The sequence below is a fragment of the Montipora foliosa genome, chromosome 2, assembly GCF_036669935.1.
Source record: "Montipora foliosa isolate CH-2021 chromosome 2, ASM3666993v2, whole genome shotgun sequence".
Classification (NCBI taxonomy): domain Eukaryota; kingdom Metazoa; phylum Cnidaria; class Anthozoa; order Scleractinia; family Acroporidae; genus Montipora; species Montipora foliosa.
The window spans coordinates 56,127,302-56,147,301 of NC_090870.1; the positions used below are offsets into that span (position 1 = coordinate 56,127,302).

At 39.9% G+C, this 20,000-nt stretch overlaps 3 protein-coding genes across 4 annotated transcripts in view; 2 read left to right on the forward strand and 1 right to left on the reverse strand.

Moving 5' to 3' along the window:
- Positions 1–2,840, forward strand: part of LOC137990986 (5-hydroxytryptamine receptor 4-like) — a 21,639-nt gene extending 18,799 nt beyond the window's left edge. For both annotated transcript variants that reach the window (XM_068836115.1, XM_068836116.1), the window contains exon 2: positions 1–2,840. This exon is cut by the window's left edge and continues 363 nt beyond it. In XM_068836115.1, coding sequence (XP_068692216.1) covers positions 210–1,292 — 1,083 coding nt within the window. In that variant the 5' untranslated portion in view covers positions 1–209 and the 3' untranslated portion in view covers positions 1,293–2,840.
- A 4,926-nt stretch (positions 2,841–7,766) lies between these two features.
- On the reverse strand, positions 7,767–10,370 carry LOC137990987 (cyclic GMP-AMP synthase-like receptor). Its single transcript, XM_068836117.1, has one exon. The coding sequence runs from the start codon at positions 10,044–10,046 to the stop codon at positions 8,709–8,711; it is 1,338 nt and encodes a 445-aa protein (XP_068692218.1). The 5' UTR covers positions 10,047–10,370; the 3' UTR covers positions 7,767–8,708.
- A 4,550-nt stretch (positions 10,371–14,920) lies between these two features.
- Positions 14,921–17,524, forward strand: LOC137993633 (histamine H2 receptor-like). Its single transcript, XM_068839594.1, has one exon. The coding sequence runs from the start codon at positions 15,814–15,816 to the stop codon at positions 16,855–16,857; it is 1,044 nt and encodes a 347-aa protein (XP_068695695.1). The 5' UTR covers positions 14,921–15,813; the 3' UTR covers positions 16,858–17,524.
- Positions 17,525–20,000: the final 2,476 nt, after the last annotated feature.

The window sequence follows — 20,000 nt, forward strand, 5'->3', positions numbered from 1 at the left end:
TGATTATGTCTTTGATTATGCTGTCATCATTTTACGAATAGATGCCAACCATTATTTAAGCGCTAGAGAATCTCTGGATATCAAGAGATTAAGTACAGTTTAAATTTTTTTTTCGCCAAGAATTTTTTAAGGCGGTTTACTACAGAATTTAAATTTCACAAACGCTGGCAATTTGATCGGAAAGTCCTCAATTGAGGAGAGGTCTAGTTATGAATATCTCCGCTGAAACCAATCTTAGTTCTACTTCGTCTGTTGCAACGCCTCAAAGCCATGGCTTCAAGTTTTTCTCGATAGCAATCTATGCCGCCATTATCGCTGTAGCTTTTATTGGAAATTCATTAGCTTGCCTTGCATTTATTGTGAGCCCGATAGTTCGACGACCTCCAACAAATCATTTCATCTTCTCACTGGCCGTTGGAGACTTGCTTACTGTCTGCTTTTCGGTGCCATTTGACTTGGAGCAAACTGTCAAGGACTTTGTCTGGACCCATGGGGAAGTGCTGTGTGTGGTGTGGACGTCATCGTACCTGCTGACCGTGCCCTCTTCCATTTGGAGCCTTTTGGCGGTAAGCGTGGACCGTTATAAGAGCATCAAGGATCCACTGAATCGTTTTCGTCAAGCGCCGTTTATGACTCGCAAGCGAGCAGGGATTGTCATCTTAGCACTGTGGGTGTATTCAGGGATCTTTGCTCTGATGCCTGTGATGGGTTGGAAGAGAGCACCTCGCAGCGTTAAAAACGATTTGTGCGACTTCAACATCACGCTTGAATACTCCTTGTTAAGTTCAATCATCAACTTTGTTTTGCCCACCATCTTTATGTGCATTCTGTACTGGAGGATTTATAAAATTGCCCGCGGCGTTGCTCGAGATGCTGCCTTAAATCAGCTCGAAAGCTCTTCGTCCGCCAGAGAAAGAGACGCCAAGACATTAAGAAAACGTATCAAGACAACTAAAAACATTCTCGTTGTGGCGTGGACTTTCTTCTTCTGTTGGATGCCTCACACGCTTTTCAGCATTGCCAGTGCTTTCATGTATACTTGGTGTATGACATGTTTACTTGCAATTCCAAGGGAACTCTTTGTCACTCTTTTGATGTTAGGCTACACCAGCTCGGCTTTAAACCCTTACTTGTACGCTCTGAGAAACAAACAGTTCAAGAGAGCCTTATTGGGTATTGTACCGGCGGTCAGACGCAGGTTTGAAAACTGGACTTCACTTAACTCTCTCGGAAATCGTAAAACCACTAGTATTCGTCTACACGAACATGGGGTAACAAGCACATCCGTATAGGAAATCATACATTTGGTGTCTGTCACATAGAGCAAGTTTCAATCGAGTGTCGTAAAACCAAAACCAAAGTAATTACTTTGGCCAATCAAAAAGGACGAAGACAATCCAGTAAACCAATCAAAACTCAAGTAATTACACGTAGCCGACACAAAGCGCGGGAAAATGTGCACGCGCAAGCCACGATTGATTTTGGTTTCACTTCAGAAGTTCTGATTGCTTGAAAAATTGGCACAAGAACTTTGAACCAATCACTGAGTGAAGTAATGCAAAACCAAAGCAATTCGCTAATTACTTTCGACACCCAATTGAAAACTGCTCTTTGTTACGGCAGCTTCAATCCACACCTTTCTCTTCCGAGTTCAGATATGTTCAGAAATGCCCCCAAGAGCGATATTTCTTGTTTACAAATTTGCCAACCACAGAACAAAAGAAGTCATTTTTTCAACAGCCGATTAGGTTCTGGTTTCCATGGGTCGCGGATTTCAACATCACGCTCGGCTCGGAATAGACAATTTCAGTCACAAAGTGTCCCCAAAACGCTGCTCCCAGCTCAAGTAAGGATAAACAACTGCATTTACCCTAAGCTAAGAATAACGCTGTAACCTTTACCCTTACCTTATTGTTGGAAATAGATAGCAAAGGCTTGGAATTCAAGGGACATTTATGTCACGCTGTTGGATATCAAAACTGGGCTTGGATCTAATAACGTACATTTCTGGACATAAGTGTCCGAGTTACAGAGTCAACTTAGCAAATCAATGTGAGACGCGATTACATCACAGGTGCATATATTAGAGCAAGAGTTCTTTACCCAAGAGTAAGATTCACCCAAATTGGCCTAGTCCCCATCAGCGTCAGAAAAGTGTCTATTCTTAAACCTAGTTTTGCGGGAAAATAAACAATAGACCGAATTGTACCCAATTCAAACACTTTTGGAAAAAAAACGTTTTGTTCCAGATTTGGTCTATTGTTTATTTTCTTGCAAAACATGGTTTAAAAATAGATACTTTTCTGGCGCTGATGGGGGAGTAAACCTGATAGCAGATTTTCCTACTCTTCGGTAGAGCAACTTTCGTAAGACCTTGAAAAAGGGTTCGCAATTTGTTTCACGGATCAATGTTTGGCAAGATTAAAACAAAGCTTCTCCTTATTCCCGCCAAGGAAACTCCTAATATGGGCAGTAAACAGTTCGATTGCCCAATCGCATTACTGTATTTCAAATGACGTCAAAGCGAAACTTCCATGGAGAGATGACGTTGTTTGCATCGGCGTTCGATAAGCCAATGAAAAGTTCGCGCTCGTTTGTTTTTGTTCGATAAGCCAATTAAATGTTTTGTATTTTTGTTTACGTTCCGTTTTTTCGTTTATTTTTTCAAGGTCATATGAAAGTCGCTGTAATGGACTCTTGATTAGAGAGGTTAAGCCTCGCGTCTACTTCTAACGGCTAACTTGTGCTATAACAAAAATAAAAAAAGGAAAACTCGTTTCAGGTTGGCTCAATTCTCGCTTGTTAGCTACAGACAAGGAGAAACTTCTCAAAAGAGAAATAAAAGTAAGGCCCGTTTTAAACGTCGCATTTTACATGTGCCGAATCTAATGCAAATGAGCGAAAACAATAGATTTTTCTCATTTGCAATAGATTCGGCATATGTAAAATACGACGTTTAAAACGGGCCTAAGAATGAGAGAAGTCTTGTGCTTGTTTATGATGAGCATTAAATAGCTACCGTTTCTCGTATACGCCTTGCTGATGGTCACCGTATTAAGTTTAATGAAGACAAGACAGAAACGTAGCCCACGTGACAATACGTTCTTTTCTGTCTATCAAGATTGAAGACAACGTCATCTTGTTCAAGTTTGATACAGTTGGTATTCCTTTCTTAGCTTTCAATTTGTTGAAATTTGCATCAAGTTTTCGTGAAAAATGATTCTTCAATTTAGAAATGTTAGAATCAAGCGTAGAGATTAAAATCCAACGGTGATGGAGTGGTTCGAAGAAAAGCTCGAGCCTTCTCATCACAAGCAGCCCAAGCTCGGTATACGATTTATAGCCTTTGTATGTAGTAGATAAAATCTGAGCGGGAGATCTGTATGGGCGTTTACAATGGCGAGCAGATAGGCGAGCTATTGTAAACGTCCATACAGATCGGACACGAATGCTGGGATTGGTTTGCACCCTCATGAATTATTAATGAATTTTACAAGGGAAAATTAACTTTGAGCTTATAAATGCTAAAATAAGCTGTAAATGTAGAAATAAACTTCACTTACCTCTACATACAGTTGTCCTCGTCTGTTATGTGCAATCGGAGGGCAAACTTGTGTCCGTTTTAGACGGGTTTGTGGCTTTCGAATTTTTACGATGCCGTTAGTTGTCATTTCCCCTCATAAAGGGAAGAAAGGCTGGTGACTCGCGGCGATCTCGTCTCACAAATTGCTCTCGTATCACAAAGCAACGGTCCGAATCGCCATAAACACACCACAGCCTTAAGGCCAGATAAATTTCCTATCACATCAACTCAACTGCGTTTGTGGCGAATAAATTCCAAATAATGTTCAACTTTCTATAATTTTCCCATGCGTTCAGCTAGATGTGTGGCTACGGCCGTCATAGCTTGATGGCGATCGTATTACATTCTGCACTCTCATTGGCCATGTGTTTCAAATTGTCCAATGAGAGTGCAGAATGTAATACGATCGCCATCAAACTAAAACTGTCGTAGCCACACATCTAGCTGAACGCTTGGGAAGATTATAGAAAGCCGAACATTATTTTGAATTTATTCGCCACAAAACGCAGTGTGGTGATGTGATAGGAAATTTATCTGGCCTTAAGGCTGTGGTGTTTTTATGGCGACTGGGACCGTTGCTTTGTGATACGAGAGCAATTTGTGGGACGAGATCGGCGCGAGTCACCAGCCTTTCTTCTCTTTATGAGGGGTAATGACAACTAAGAGGGTCTGGATGGGGGGTGAGGAGGGGGTGGGGGTACAAATGTCAGTTAAAATATTGCCATTTGTCAGTTGTCAGTTAATTGGCTGTTAATAATCAATTAAGTAATTTAGCTATTTCTTTTTTATCCAAAATTTAGCTCAAAAGGCATATTAAATGTAAATTGTATCACTAATTCAAAAATTGCTACACTAATAACCTTTTTTTTTTCAAATTTGGAGTTGAATTCATTACAAGCGGCTTTCCCCGGACTGTCCTTTGCCTCACGGGACGATATTTCTCTACCAATTCTTTCATAGCAGTTTCAGTGTCGGGACTGATTTCTTCCGACAGCAGCGGTTGCATAAAGTTGATATTGGCAAACTCCATACTGGTCTGTGGGACGGGGTAGTACGACTTATCATGGGTAAAATGCTTGGCCCCCCATTTTGTTATTCTCTTTAAAGACTCCTTTGTAATAGTTCCAAAATCTTGAGAATATTGCAATACGGTGAAGATCTCATGCTTGAAATGGGAAACTGCGTGAAGATTCTCAACAACTGTTGTCAGAGTAATGTGCACAACTCAACGTCGTCGAGAAAATCCTTGTTAATTGTGGTTATGCTGTCGTGCAGCCGGCGCATGGAACAAATACACAAGCACTAAGAATACATACTGTTCATTTAGCTTCCTGAGTCATCCAGCATACTTGGAAGCTGCAGCTTCAACTGGTCGTCCGTTGTGATGGCGAAGTTATCACTTTTCCCGCCCGGTTTCGGTGCCATCCGATAAAGCTTTATATCGAAATCTCCACTTGAGGCCGTATTTAATTGTTAGTTCCTTCAGACCAAGGAATTGAATAAAGTGCTTTTTGAGAGCATGTACTGTATTTAAGTCATTTTTCGGAATACGGCCTCTATGTCTTTCGAATGCCGTATCCGAATTAACGCGGTAAAAGCTTACAATCGCTTTAATATCGCCAGTATTGGCAGCCATCATGTAAGCTGGCGCGTGCTCGGGACTGGTCAGCGTGAGTTTGTAAATTCGAGATCATAGGTGAAATGAGCCTGATGTACACGGTTCATACAGTAAATTATTAACGAAATATGACACTCGAGCGTCCTGCTGCTAGGATTTAATATAAAACGTGCATTTGTTTGACGAAAAGAGTAAAACATTGTTATTTACAACGGGTTTTGAAGGATATTTAGGGCAATAAGATCTTTTGTCAGTTGTCAGTAAAACCCTCTGCAAATGTCAGTTGTCAGTTAAAATTTTGGCCATTTGTCAGTTGCCAGTTAACCACATCCAGACCCTCAACTAACGGCATCGTAAAAATTCGAAAGGCACAAACCCGTCTAAAACGGACGCAAGTTTGCCCTCCGATTGCACCGAAAAGACGAGGACAACTGTACGTAGAGGTACGTGAAGTACAGCTTATTTTAGCATTTATAAGCTCAAAGTTAATTTTCCCACTATAAAATCTATAAATCGTATACTGAGCTTGGGCTACCTGTGTTCTCATAAGTTGAGAGGAGGAGGTCTCTTGAAATTCTTGTGTACTGAGTTTAAAATTAAGAGCTTAGAGTAAATATGTAAAAGCTTGCATTTGTGAAGAAAGTTAATCTCGAATGATACCTTGTTGAAGCGGGTGAGATTCTGATACTTCCTGAATGCTTTCAACGTTTCTTGGCCATACCGCAAATAGAAAAGAACGTATTGTCACGTGGGCTACGTTTCTGTCTACCTCCAAGAAAGGTCAACTTACCAAATGGCATTAAATCCAAAGTCAGGCCCTTCGCTGATGATACTATCATGTACCTTGCTATCAACAACAGCAAAGACTGTCAGCAGCTTCAGCATGACTTAACACTTCTTCAGAAGTGGGGAGAGGAATGGCTCATGCAATTTAATGCCTCAAAGTTTGAAGTACTCCGCGTCTCGCGTGTACGCTCCGAATGAGGTTGGCTTGGATGGGGGACCGCTGCGAAGTCCCCGTGACGGTTATAGCTAATTCGTTTTCTTTTAAAACTTGATTTCATTTTTTTCTTTTTTTCTTTCTACGTCAAAACGGCTGAACAAACTGGTTCCCAAGAAATATTGGAGTATTCGTTCTATGCAAAATAATTTTCACAGTGGAACACACAAGTACGAAGCAAGATAAAGAAATAACGTAGAAAATTCTACTTACCTTTAAAGGTTGCCTTTCTCAAAGAAAAAGCATCTGTCCACTTTATCGAATACCCTAATACTGTGTCAATCATGGCGGGCGGAAAGATTCCACACTAAATGTTTGCTTCCATCTAGACGATGGTGTGTCACTGTGGCTGAGTGGTCGGTCTAACGCGCTCGCAGATAATCGTGAAGGCTGAAGGGTGTAAAAGTAAATTCACCCCATCGGAGCTTAATTCAATATCCGTGGGGTATGCACATTTGTGACTGCCGACCAAAAAAAAAGACAGCAGACCGGCAAAACTCATGAATTGAGCAAAAAAAAAAAAAAAAATGCAATATCTCAATGCCTTGCTTCTACAATTTTTTAACGTTAAGACAAAACTCCTTGCTAGCTTGTTCTTCATAGCGCATGCTATAATGCACATGACGTTGCCATTAAAATAAAAAATAAAAAAATAAAAAAAAACTCCAGAATATCATCAGAGAAAATTATAGGGAGTCCCACTTTTGGGGTTATCGCATCCCTCACAAAAAAAGAAAATCCCTGCTAATGATCATCAGGAGAGTTAAGGTTCACATTATAACCAGGCGCCAGTTGATCAAAAGGTCAATAACGCTATTCACCAGATAAATCACAATCCATTGAATTAGATAGCGGAATTGGTTTCGCTATGACTTATCAACTGGATACTGATTTATCCGGCGGGGCCTGGTAGACAATCAGACATAGTTGATGCTAAATGGATAAAGGGGTTTAGTTTCTATGGAAACTCTGTGGTGCTGTGTAGGTGTGGAAGTGAAACACAGAAATGGGTTTATCAATTGAGTTGATATGGTAAATAGGCCATTTCCGAGTTCATGTCTGCTTCCTCTGAAGAGAAGGTAGACATGAACTCAGAAATGGCCTATTAGCCAATATCAAAAATAACATAAATATATATATTCTTTCTTTGTCCCTCCAAAATGTTGCGTAAGCATTGTTACCAGTTTCTCTTGGGACCATTTATATTAAGTCCCAAGAGAAATAAAAACAATGCTTAATATGCAAAAATTTGGAGGGACAAACAAAGAGTATTATGGTATTCTTGACGTTGGCTAATTGACTGCAGTATGGAAATTTAAAGGCTTATGTTTCAAGCATCAGCCCTTCATCAGAGCCTTGGTTTTCACAAAAATATGTAGTGTCTGTACCCCTATCATTGTCTTTCTGAATGTTACCCTACTTCATCACACAAAGGTATATATTTTAACAGTTGTCACCTTTTAAGTATCTATAAATAAGACTGCTGCTACTAATAGATGTCAAATCATGATAATGTAAAATTTTGCAACAAAAATGTTAATGCAGAAGAGAAGAATTATATTAAAGCACAAAAGTATTGTACAATGAAGAGGAGAATCGCGTTTTATTGGCTGAGTGTGTTTGTTACCATGACAACACTTATATTCTCACATGTGAAAGATAAAAATGATATGTTCACTGCGCACGGTGAAGATATGATTTTTTAGTAAAAGGAGAAATCCTGGTATTTCATCAGTATCTATCTAATAAATGAAAATATATTATGATTTGTTGCCAAATGTAGTGTCTGTGCCCCCAATATGCTTAAATTACCTTTCCTGGCAACATCATTTATAGTTAAATGCTGGAGCAAAATGTAAATCAGCAAGAAACTAGGATTTCCTCTGATTAGATTGCCTCAACAACATTTTATACTGCTAATGAAAGCTAGTTAATGTATGAAGTTTACAGGCTGGTTTATCAAAGGAAACTTTTTGCTTAGCTTGATACCTAACAGCTTCAATGATCTCTTCAAATAGAAATAAGGCAGTTTGTGCAAAGATATTTCAGACCATTATACCCAAAGCATAAAGCTACCTATAGATTACTTTTATTTCGGTATCCTGGAACATGACTTCTAAAAGGAACACCTGATTGTGAAACAGCCGATCCATTTCTCTGCGTAATAATACAAGTAACACATTTTTTTTCATTCAGAGTGTTTTCAGGGAAAATGTTTTGTTAAAGACCCATGGACAGATAGTTAGGGCAAGAGTAAAGTCTAATTGTTGTGAAAAATGTAGGCAAAGAAAAGCACATAAAATTTCATGTAGTTTGAAATTTTCTTCCCCCGACTAAACTGTTTTCATGGATCTTGAAGGATAACCAAGTTAATAAACTATTCTGTACAGGATGACATCTTGAACCTTTTTTCATGGCATTGTGGTGTTTCAGTCATTCTTCTCTTCTCCAGTAACATCAATTCCTTCAGCTAGTATTGCATTGGAGAAATCCCATAATACCTCAGTCTAAGAATTTTGTTTTGTTGCAGTCCTGATGAGACCAGGATCTGAACTCTCCAAAGGGTTTGGAATATCGGGATCTGTAATTACAGTTCTTGTAACCGGTTGAAACCAAATTTGCAAAGCCTGGTCACTGGTAAAACTGCCCTCTAATGCACGAATGATGTCTTTAGTGACCTGACATGTAGCTTTATGCACTTTGGCAATGAAGTGATTGTCTTCATCTGAATTTTCACCATCAGGTTCAGAGTCTAAAGGGTATGATAGGGCATTTTGTTTCTCGTTAAAATACGATGAGAGGAATCTCTTTTGCAATGCAACTAGAAGCTTTTGGAAGATGCATAAGAGACGAGTTGGCAGTTGCTCTCTGGTCCAAAACCTTTTTTCTGGATATTGCTCAGATTCATTAAGAAACAGAGTTTTCATGACATAAGTTTTCAAAATGGTCTCTCCAAGCTGGTCAATTGGCATGAGAAGGTCGCGGATTATCTTAAGAAGGCGGTAACAAACGTTACTAAAATCATTCTCCTTGAACCAAAAATGCATAATTTTGTTTTCAAGGCTGGTGAAAGTCACTCTCCATGTGTCGTCCAGCATCCTTGTGTAGAACAGAAGGTGATTGGCTTCATCACACAGCTTGGATATGATTATTGGATGCTTGCTGTGCAAACGCTGCTCAAGATTGCAAAATTGCGGCAATCCTTCAACTAGGACCATATAGGTCATGTCGACAGATATGTTTAAATTAGGGTAATGCACTCCTTTCCAGTTGAGCAACAGTGTTGAAGCTGGTCCTGAGAATTTGACACTTGCGAGGAATGTTTGGTCACCAAATGTCACTCTGATTGACTTCTGTGATGTTGCAAATGATAGTCCCTCTGGTAAAACCAATGTTGCTAGGCAACTGCGTATTGCGTTTCGGTAATCACTTTCAAGGGTTGCTTGCAGTACTCCTTGTAGACTTGTCGAGTTGTCATCCATTTCACTTACACTGATAGGTAACCAATCCAGCGTCTTGTAGTCGATCTCTAACGAGACCAATTGTGGATATTCTGGATCAGGAAAAGGCTTACAACTGCAAATGTTTGGTTGGGAGAATTTGGTCAAAACCAAAATGTAATCAAATTCGTCTGGCGCAGTTATTTTGCTGCTGTGATAAAAACTTCCACATTGAACAACAGTATTCGAAAGGATGGGATTCAATTCAGCTATTTTCTGCGATATAAACTCAACAATTGTCTCTACTTTGGATTTTAAAAGTTGCACCTCCTCGTTTTCATAGTCAACACTGTGTAGTTTATCCAGCTTCATGAGCGTCTCTTCAATCACAACATTGGAAGCCATGTTATCATATACTCTAACCCCTTGATAGTCAAGTGAATGAGTAGCCTTTGCTTTGATAATGTCAAGTAATCTCAGACAAGCTTGGTTGTTGATAACTGCGGTAAAGCTTCCAATCAGTTAAGGCTTTATAGCTCAAGCCGGAAACTAGTGAAGAATTTTACAACGCAGTTTCTCCCAAAAGTCAACGGTGATTTCAATCCAGTGTCCCAGTTTGCTTCCAGTGTTGAAGATATTAAGACAAACGTCTACATTGTTACCACATTTTGCGAAAACAAACACATGTAAACATGGCGTCCAGCGCTCACGTGACATCAAAACTTCTAGTTCTCAGGGTCCCATCCGAGGACAAGTATTCACTTCCCAGGTTCGAAAGGGGCATTGGACGATTGGACGCTGTTGAAGTTGGTCAAGTTTTCTGTTGTGGTTTTTAATCAATCACTTGGTTATGGAATGGGGAATTATGCCTGAAACAGAGACGAATTTGGCCAGAGTCCGGGTAAGTGGATCTTTATCTTGAGTCGATTGGTCACACATTCCTACAGAGTAACGCAAACTTCTGCAAGCCGAAGTTTTGATTACCTTGAATTTTTCATTCAGCTTCAAACGTCTATATTCTGTTATTGTGAGTTTAAATTCGTTCCTTTGTGTTTTCGCATCTTCTCGATCTCGCAAACCATTAGAATGGCTCATAATTAGTTTGTTTCCCGTAGAGTCATGTAGCAGCTCCCGTAACGTATAACGTGATTGGTTCGCTACCCAAGCCAAAAACAAAAGGCTAAACAATTGCAACAATGACTTAGACTTAAAAACAATAGAAGCTGCTTACAATACCAAACAATAGTAGGTTACAAGAGCTGCTAGTACTGTTCCCGTAGGACCGTTTAGGTCCAACAGAACCATAGGCAGCCCAAGCTCGCGTCACTACAGACAGCGGTTGAGAATTTAAACGCGTTATATAAAGACTTTGTATTATAATATAATAATTATAAGGAAAGATGAACTTTCACTGGATCATCTTTGTTACGAGACCAACGGCTTGATGTGTTCTTTGAAGAGATATTCAAGATCCATTTCTGCAAAGTGTTCTTCAAGTTCCTTGGATGATTTGCATTCTACCTCGTGGAAGTGACAAATCCTGTTAATGTTCCCAACCCATGACAGCAAGTGAAACAGACAACAATTTGTGGGGTAATGGGGTAGGAGATGAAGCACTCCATTAGCAGGTCGTGAAAAGGCAGGATAACTAAGTTGCCCGGCAAAGAGAGGTCGCGATCCTCTCGAAGGGGTTACAATCCCCAAGGCAACAATACTCTCTAGAGGGTTACAATCCGTCACATGATAGGTCCTTATCCTATCTAGGGTTGCGCCCCTTGGTTTCTATGGTAACCGTGCTCGATCAGAAGGCACGCAACCCTAGTACGGTGAGTCTATGGGGCAAAGGGTGACCCGCATGGGAACACTTCATCCCCACCCAGATTTTATTTGACATGATTAACTAGGTAATTATTTTTACCGGCGGGATTTAACCCTTGACATTGGAGAAAAGTGTCATTGACATGCCAACAGGCATGAGTCCATATTAAAATAATTCATTAACTATAACGAAACTATAACGGATATTTGCTAATCAACTTTTAATAACGGTATGGAAGGCTTGGTAAGCCGCGGCTAATTTACAACTAACTAATTGTCCATGACGTGACTTGGGATATGCGATTGAGGCAGCTAGGAGGAAAGGAGGGAGGGACGGGAGGGAAATTTCAGTGCAGATGCTTGAACTGAAGTGTTTTGGTTTGAAACCAAACAGAAATGACGCAGTACCGAAGTTCAGGGACTTTGATATGCTAGTCCTTAAGCACGTGGCGCCTAGAATGTGATTGGATAATAATGTGCATGGTGTGATGTTCGCGTGAGTCAAGCTCGCTCTGTAACGAGAGAACGCAGAATAGCCTTAGCTCAATTACAAATCCCTTACAGAGGTCATGGTTGTCACATTAACTTTAATTTATAAGGGTTCATAAATTGGCTTAAAAAAAGCCATTAAATCAGCAAATAACCATGATAGACCCTATGCAAAAATGGCTGCTTTCTCAGGCCAGTTTGGCTCGTGAGAAATGGGTGAAAGGTTTGCTCTTTTAGGCTCCCCTTTCCTGCCCCCGACTCATCTCCTCGCGCAGAAAATCCTGTGATTTGCCCAAAACCCCTTTATCTGTGTTTGTGCTAAGGAAGTAAACCACCTAGGCTTTCCAGCTGTTCATTCAGTCTGGCTTTCATCCTCCCTCTCCAATGTGTAGAGATTTAGGGAACATTAAAAAGTTGGACGTCAAGTTCATCAGCCAATAGATGAATCACTTGCATTTTGGGGAGAAGAAACGCTGATTACTTTTGCGGCATCGGGAGTTTGTTGTCCATTTACCTCAAATTTCAGGGGCACCCAACGTCAATTTTCCGAAAATATCTGTTCGGAAGACGATTTGAGATCTAGAATTTTCGCAACATTTGTTGTAAAATTTCTTGCTTGCCTGCCTTTCCTAGGATTTTCGAACATCTAAAACATGGTATAATTGCCCATTTTTAACGGATTTTTACCCTAAAAAGGTCACCTAGAATTTTCGGGAGCCTTTTTTCTGGCTGAAATTTTCGAAAACTGGGTAAGTTTTGATCCCTATAATTTTCGGATCACTAGACTTTCAGCTAGGGAATCCGAACAGATAAAAACTTTTTAGGGGATAAAAATATGCCTATATCTACCGTTTAAATACTAAAATACGTTTAACAATGCTATGTTTAAGTGGTTTTGAACTATATTCTCGTTGGGTGCCCCTGAAATTTGCAGGAGCTTATTCCTGCGTCAAAATATTCATCATTCTTTCTTTACATGGCTTCCCTGATGAGGCAACATCAACATTTTAAGTCTTCTTAAATATTCCCTGACGTCCTCAGCCGCCCCTCTCAATAGAATGAATATCAAATACCCGACAAACAAGACCAGTTGGTTCAGTTCTAACTCCTCTACCCAGCGAGTTAGAGTTTTGAGAAATTCGTTACACACTCAATAACCTTATCTCGCAAAGAAGATAAATTTCTCTTGGTTATTTCTGTACACGACAGTGACATTTTAGCTAAGGTTCCAGGATACCCAGGTTGAAGGGTAACTGACATACGACGAAACTGGCTAAATAATTGTTTTGGTCTTCTTCCAAAGCTGTCTTGCCGGCGTTTGAATCTCGGTTTATGGAACACTTGTCAGCAATCTTGAAAGAAATAGGTTCTGTTGATTCATCAAGACCCTCCAGAGAAAATGGACTAAGCAGATTAAATTCTCCAAGGCTACAAAAAAAAATGGATGTTAGGGCTGAAATTTCATCGATTACTTCTGGTGACTGATTTCAGCCAGGCGTTCCGAAGTTCGGCGCCGAAGAAACTGGGAACGGTAAACTGAAAAATCGGAAAACTAAGGGGGCTCGCAAATTGCTGATCACCCAACAATGACCTCAATGGGTTCGAATCCTGTCGAAGTCATCTAGTTATGCCAACTAGCCTTGCTCAATGGACAAAATTTAAAAGATTTCTGAAGCCTGTTGGTTCAATTGGCTCAAAGACAAAAGAATATTTTTTAGGTTTCTTACGTTGTGCTAGTGCTTTGGTTCAACACTCGTGCCTGAATTGTCCTTAAGCGCTTTGCTTTACCAACATCTATCGTGGAACGGGGCCCATTGTCATAGTAACAACAGTTGCCATGCAACAGATTTATTTTCATACGGCCAGATGAATTGCTGCAAAAGGCCATTTTGGAAATATCAATATTTAGCTTGATAGTCAGGCGGAGAGGACAAAAACTATAGAAAACAGTTGCAATGAATGTGAAAGATATTAGCATATCATCCAATTTCCAAACTGTTCGTTAGTGGTTTCCCGTATTGAGGCTTGTATCCATGACCTTGACTGAAGCTGAATGGCGATAAGAAGGAACTTTTAATTATCAGTCCTCAACATCAGCCTCTATTTCCTTTCCGTCTGTTACAGCTAATGACTGATCCATCATCAATCCTTCTTTATCTGACAGAAATATCGGTGTTGTCATTGACAATCATCTCAATCTTGAACGTCAAGTAACCGCTGTTTGCAAATCGGCGATTTTTCATATCCGTAATATCTCTCGACTAAGGAAATTTTTATCAGTAGAAAATACTAAATGCTTAGTTCACCCCTTTGTGACATCCAGGCTAGATCAGTGCAAATCCTTGTTATTTGCTTTCCTAAATACCTAATTCACCGCCTACAACGTGTTCAGAATTGTGCAGCTCGACTTATCTTATGTGGCCGCAAGTTCGACCGGATCACACCCTTGGTGAAAGACCTTCAGTGGTTCCCGATTGACAAACGAATCATTTTGAAAATTTTATTCCTCACGTTTAAAGCCATGAACAATTTAGCCCCTGATTATGTTTGTGAGCTACTTCACCGGTATACACCTGGAAGATCATTGCGCTCATCAAGTTTACCTTTTACTGGTTCCGCCGTCTAATTTTAAGTCATATGGCGATCGAGCCTTTTCAGTTTGTGCCCCAAAGCTATGGAATAGCCTTCCAGAGCACATCACGCGAGCCACAAGTGTTTATGCTTTTAAAAATAGTCTTAAAACATATCTTTTCAAAAGACATTTTTGTTCTGATTGACTCTCTTTGGCTTTTATCTGATTCTACTGTGTCTTGAAATTTACTTTTTACTACACTGTAAAGTGAAGATGGTTTCGAGTTGAAATGTTTTTTTTTTTTTCTCTTTTTTGAAATATTCACTTCGCCTTCGGCGAATAATTGTTAATTATTATTATTATTATTATTATTATTATTACGTGTCTTCGTCCTCTAAACCTCTCTTTCAAGCTGAATTTTAATCTATTGACAACGGCTTGCATGGGCGCCACGATTGAAAACTATTGCAAAGAATGTCGACAATGGCTTTTGTGCAGTGGATAACAGATGAATTGTGCTGCCAATATTCTAAAATTCTTTTGTCTGCAAAGTCGGAACCAGAAACACGGCAACTACGTCTTTAACAATTAACTGGAAATGTCATGGCTTCATCGTTGAGCACGGATCGGCGGAAACCGCAAATGTCTTTTTCCTGTACCACTGATATGGAAAACATTTTAGTGTGTGTATATACGATGGATAAAACTACCGTGAAAGCGATATTGATAGTAGAATAATAAGACCTATATTGGGCCGACCAAATATGAAAGTTGTCCAAAGTTGAAATTGTTCTCTTTGCATGAGACAGTATTGAAGAAATTAAGAACACCTTTAATTCTAATTGGAAGATAACCCGCAATGTTTTTTAAATAAAAGTTCATATTAGGCACGTTCTCGAATGCGTGGGAGGAAAAACTGAATGTTTTGTTTTATATTGCTTGTGAAAAAAAGAGCCACAACGTTCAAAGGTAGCTTTAGATCCTTGTGTAATGGAATCAAATAACCAACATTTTTGAACATGTTTTGGCGATACACGATTCTGGGTTTATCTGAAATCACACTTTTTATAGCCTCACGCCACTTTGGCAAATGAGGAAACATCGAAAGGTATCGGAAGTTTAGAACTCTGCGATGACCCTAATTATGGCATTTTCCAAGTGTCTCACTCGTATGTGCGCAAACCGTAATTGCTCACCAGTGTGAAAACTCATTAAATATATTTGACTTTTTTCCTATTGCCTGCTACAATCTGCTTGTACATTCACGAAACAGTCCGAGTTCAGAATAGCAAAATGAACAACTCTTCTGATAGGTCGCTCGATTTAAACTTTCGCAACGAGACACAACATGAGTATACACCACAGGGATTTATTTCTTTTTCTGAGCCGTTTACTGTCTTCATGACAATCGCTCTTATAATCGTCATTGTGGTAGCCATCATTGGAAATACTCTGGTTTGCATTGCAACTTGTTTGAATCCCAACCTTCGAAAAGCAACAACAAGTCTTTTCATCGTTTCCTTGGCGGTCTCCGATCTTCTAACAGCGACTTTGTCGATTCCCTTTGATGTTTATACTCTAAAGACCAATGGACTGTGGTTCCATGGAGAAGCTACATGCATTCTCTGGACGACTGCCTACCTCCTTGCTGTTCCCACTTCGAACCTTACCTTGCTTGTTCTTAGCATCGATCGCTATTTAACGTTGCGTGCGCCATTGAGACAGTTTCGTGCTGGACAATTCATGACGAGGGAGCGCGTTCTCATTTACATCGCTGCCCTGTGGGGCTATTCCCTTTTATTCGCAATTTTACCAGTTACGGGATGGGAGATCTGGCGTTTACTGCCCAAATATGTCGTTGGCGAAATTTGCTTCTTCAATGGTTCGCGTCTTTACAATATCATGGTCTCTGTTCTTCATTTTATCCTTCCAGCCTTGGCAATGTGTGTTATTTACTTCATGATATACAAACAGATTCGTCGCCACACGTGCGCCGTTTACCCCATAGATTCCACAGTTGCCACACAGAACGGACTAGCGAAATTTCTGCTCCAAAGAAATATTCGAGCAGCAAAGAGGATTGCATTAATTGTAAGCGCCTTTTTAACCTGTTGGGTCCCTTACAGTGTCCTTAGCATCATAGCTAATCAGTGCTTGGAATGTTATGCCAAAATTCCTCTTCAAGTGTATTACGTTACCTTACTAATGGGCTATTCCAACTCTGCGCTTAATCCGTTTCTCTACTTCTTCAACAACAGAAATTTTATCGACTCGTACAAAAGACTCTATCGAGTTGTCAGAAAAGCATTTAGACGCCGACCGAGCGGTGTAAAATAAGACGTACTCTTCCGTGCACGATGCTGTTTTCCTAAATTCCGGTCCAAGTTTAAAATTTAGTTTCCAGATTTTATGTTCAACAAGTCTTTCTTTTCCCGGTGAATTATCTGAAACCTTCGGACGGAACACAAAACGCACAAATCCTGACGAGCTCTGACCAATAAAGATAAGGAACTTTGTACTTTAAGAATCGGTAAAATATAAAAGAAAACACGGATATAATATCAAAATATGTAAAAAAAAAAAAGACTTTCTGTGGAAGAGAAGGAATAATCACGTACAGTACAAACTGTAAATTAACTCTTTTCACAATGGCTACGTCTCGAGGGAGGACTTTATTTCTAAAAGAGATATACTGTGCAGAGAAGACACAAATAATTTAATTGTATAAATGTGTATTCGAAGAACTAGGGCGTGTCTACTATAAATCTTAATTTTCTCCGTTTTTCGTCCTTTAGACGAAGAAGAGAAACAGTTCATTGGAATATTGAAAAGATGTATATTGAATATTACAAGATACCTATGTATTATGTGGTGTGGATCAGTTATGTTATTCATTGCTTTTTACGCGGAATGGTGTCACTCTTCGCACTCGAGAATATTGCGCTGGGGTTGGTATGATTGGCATCAGTGTTGCGATGTCAATAAATATGCGAGTGTATAGAGAGTTTGCGTCCTTTGCCATGATATGCAACTTACTTTACGATGTGCCAGTATCGATCACAAGTTTCTTCACTTCGCTTTGAGTGGTTCCCACAACGGGGAAGCTATATTTATTGAGAGAAATGATATATGAAATGAATCATATACTGAACTGTGCATATGAAATCAAGTAAAGCTATGATCCTCGCAGTTATGGACGCACTTTCACAAATTGCGCAGAGAAGCCTGAAAATTTCAGGACTTAACGGGGTTTGAACCCGTGACCTCGCGATACCGATACGGCGCTCTAACCCGAACTGAGCTATATAGAAGCCACTGACGTTGGGAGCTGGTTATTTGAGGGTTCTAATTATTTTCCCGTGAGGAATGAATGCAATGAACGAAATGATGTATGAAATGAAATAGCGAGGTCACGGGTTCAAACCCCGTTGAAGTCCTGAATTTTTCAGGCTTCCTCGTAACTGCGAGGATCACAGCTTTACTTGATTATCTTTTTCAGTTCGATTCGTTGTTTGCTTGCCGATTTCTTTGTTTCTTTGTGTTTAGTGTGTTAGAACCCATTTAAGTTATCGTAAATCAGTTTTATCACGTACAATGTACTTAACCCAACTTTTTTGTTTTACTCCGAAGTGCCTTTTTGCCGAATTTTAATTTTTTTCTGTGTACTTTATATTTGTCGCAAAGTTAATAATAATCGGCTGGCTTTTTGATGTTGTGACTTAAAGCCCGGTCAAACGGCTTCCATGTTTACTTCAACATCTTTTTGATTTTGGTTGAACGATGTTGACTGTGGGGTGAGCAACAAACGGTTTCTTGTTGAACTCACTCAACATCGAATCAACTTGGTTCCAACATGTTTCAACATAGTTGAGAGGACGAGGGGGGGGGGGGGGGGGGGGGGTGGAGAATAACGGTTCAATATCGCTGTTCAACGAAATCGTACGGATGTTGAAATCGTTTGCCCGAGCCTTAATACGCGCAGGTGATTCTGGTCGGTTAAGGTTCGTTTTGAATAAACCGAGCGCGAGATAATTCCCAGGAGGGTTTGGGGCAATCGTTTGACGCTCGACAAGCTATCTATTTGTAGCATCAACCCAACTGATATCGTAAAAAAAAACTTCTTCAATTACTATCAAGTGAAGTTTATGATTAAACTCCTTGTTTTAAGTAAAACATTGCATTTTTTGAGACATTGATCAGTGTCTATCGCGGATCTTGTCGTCTAAAATTACTCTTCTAGAAAATCGAACCGTGCATGCTCAGAAGCGTCACCTGAGAAAGAAACGATTGTCTAATTTGTCTAACGCTTGACTTTGTCCGTTTCATCACTACCTCCGGTTTTATCTCCGTCATCTTTACAATAAATTCTACCTAAAAGATTTCATATATCATTTCATCGTTAAAACATTTCGGCGTCATATTTCACTTTTGTGTACGGTTTTGCACAGTTATAAACCCTTTAGGCAAAGTAAGTTTCTAAATGACCTAGCTAGATATATCGATTCGGCAAACGTACATTTTCATTGTGATCATATTTCCGTAATGTAAATTGCAATTTATTTTTATTCTAATATATACTTGACGCCCCTGCATTGCTTAGCTCCGGTCAATTACCGCAACACCGGCACTCTGTTTTCAATTTATTCTAGACTCGAATACTCCTGACTCATCATGCGATGCGTGAAAACCACTTAAAAACCCCCCACGACACTTCCTTACGTATTACACAATGTAATATTGGCGGTTTCTTGCCAAAAACCTAGGGACATCTCCGAGTCGTACTTATTATTAACAGAGGCCGCTTTAAACGCGTCTGTCCCACTTACCGCTTTTATACAAGACGTTTAAGTCGTCACGAGACGACTTGAACGTCTCAAGCATAAAAAAGTCCATTCGCAACCCTTGTGAGACTGAAGTTCTCGAATACTTGATAAATTAAATAAGCAGCTGGTATCGTGGCAGTTGTTGTCGTCCTTACGCAAGTTCTTTTTTAAGATCTACCCTGCACCGGACCTAGTACCAGGGGCGTAGCGTCCATACACGCCCGTACGCCCGTGCGTACAGCTCAAATCCGGGAATCCTTATTCCATGGAGTGATTACAAAATCAGGCCAAGTTTTTTAAATTTCGAATTAACTGGTGTCTCTGTGTGTGAGTATTTCCAGCATTTTCATTAACCCAGCCTGAGGTCTGGCCAAACGGATCCAACATCATCCAACATTGTTGGACGCTGTTGAAGTGTTGAACGACAACGAGGTCGCCGGGCGAATGCAACGTGTTGGATCGAGAATGTTGGATAGAACGCAGATTTGATTATTTAGTAATGTACTATACTATGTTCGGTCTGCCAAACCAGCCTTCCTCAGGTACAATGATTTTTAATTGCCGAGGTGGCAGAAAGACAAGTTAAACAAGGAGTATACTAAAGCGGTAAAGGAAAAATGAATTTTAGGTTACTGAGACTACAATTTGACTGAGAGA

Bases quoted from the DNA above. Each gene is read 5' to 3' on its own strand.
- LOC137990987 (XM_068836117.1), bottom strand. From the start codon at position 10,046: ATGGCTTCCAATGTTGTGATTGAAGAGACGCTCATGAAGCTGGATAAA.
- LOC137993633 (XM_068839594.1), top strand. From the start codon at position 15,814: ATGAACAACTCTTCTGATAGGTCGCTCGATTTAAACTTTCGCAACGAG.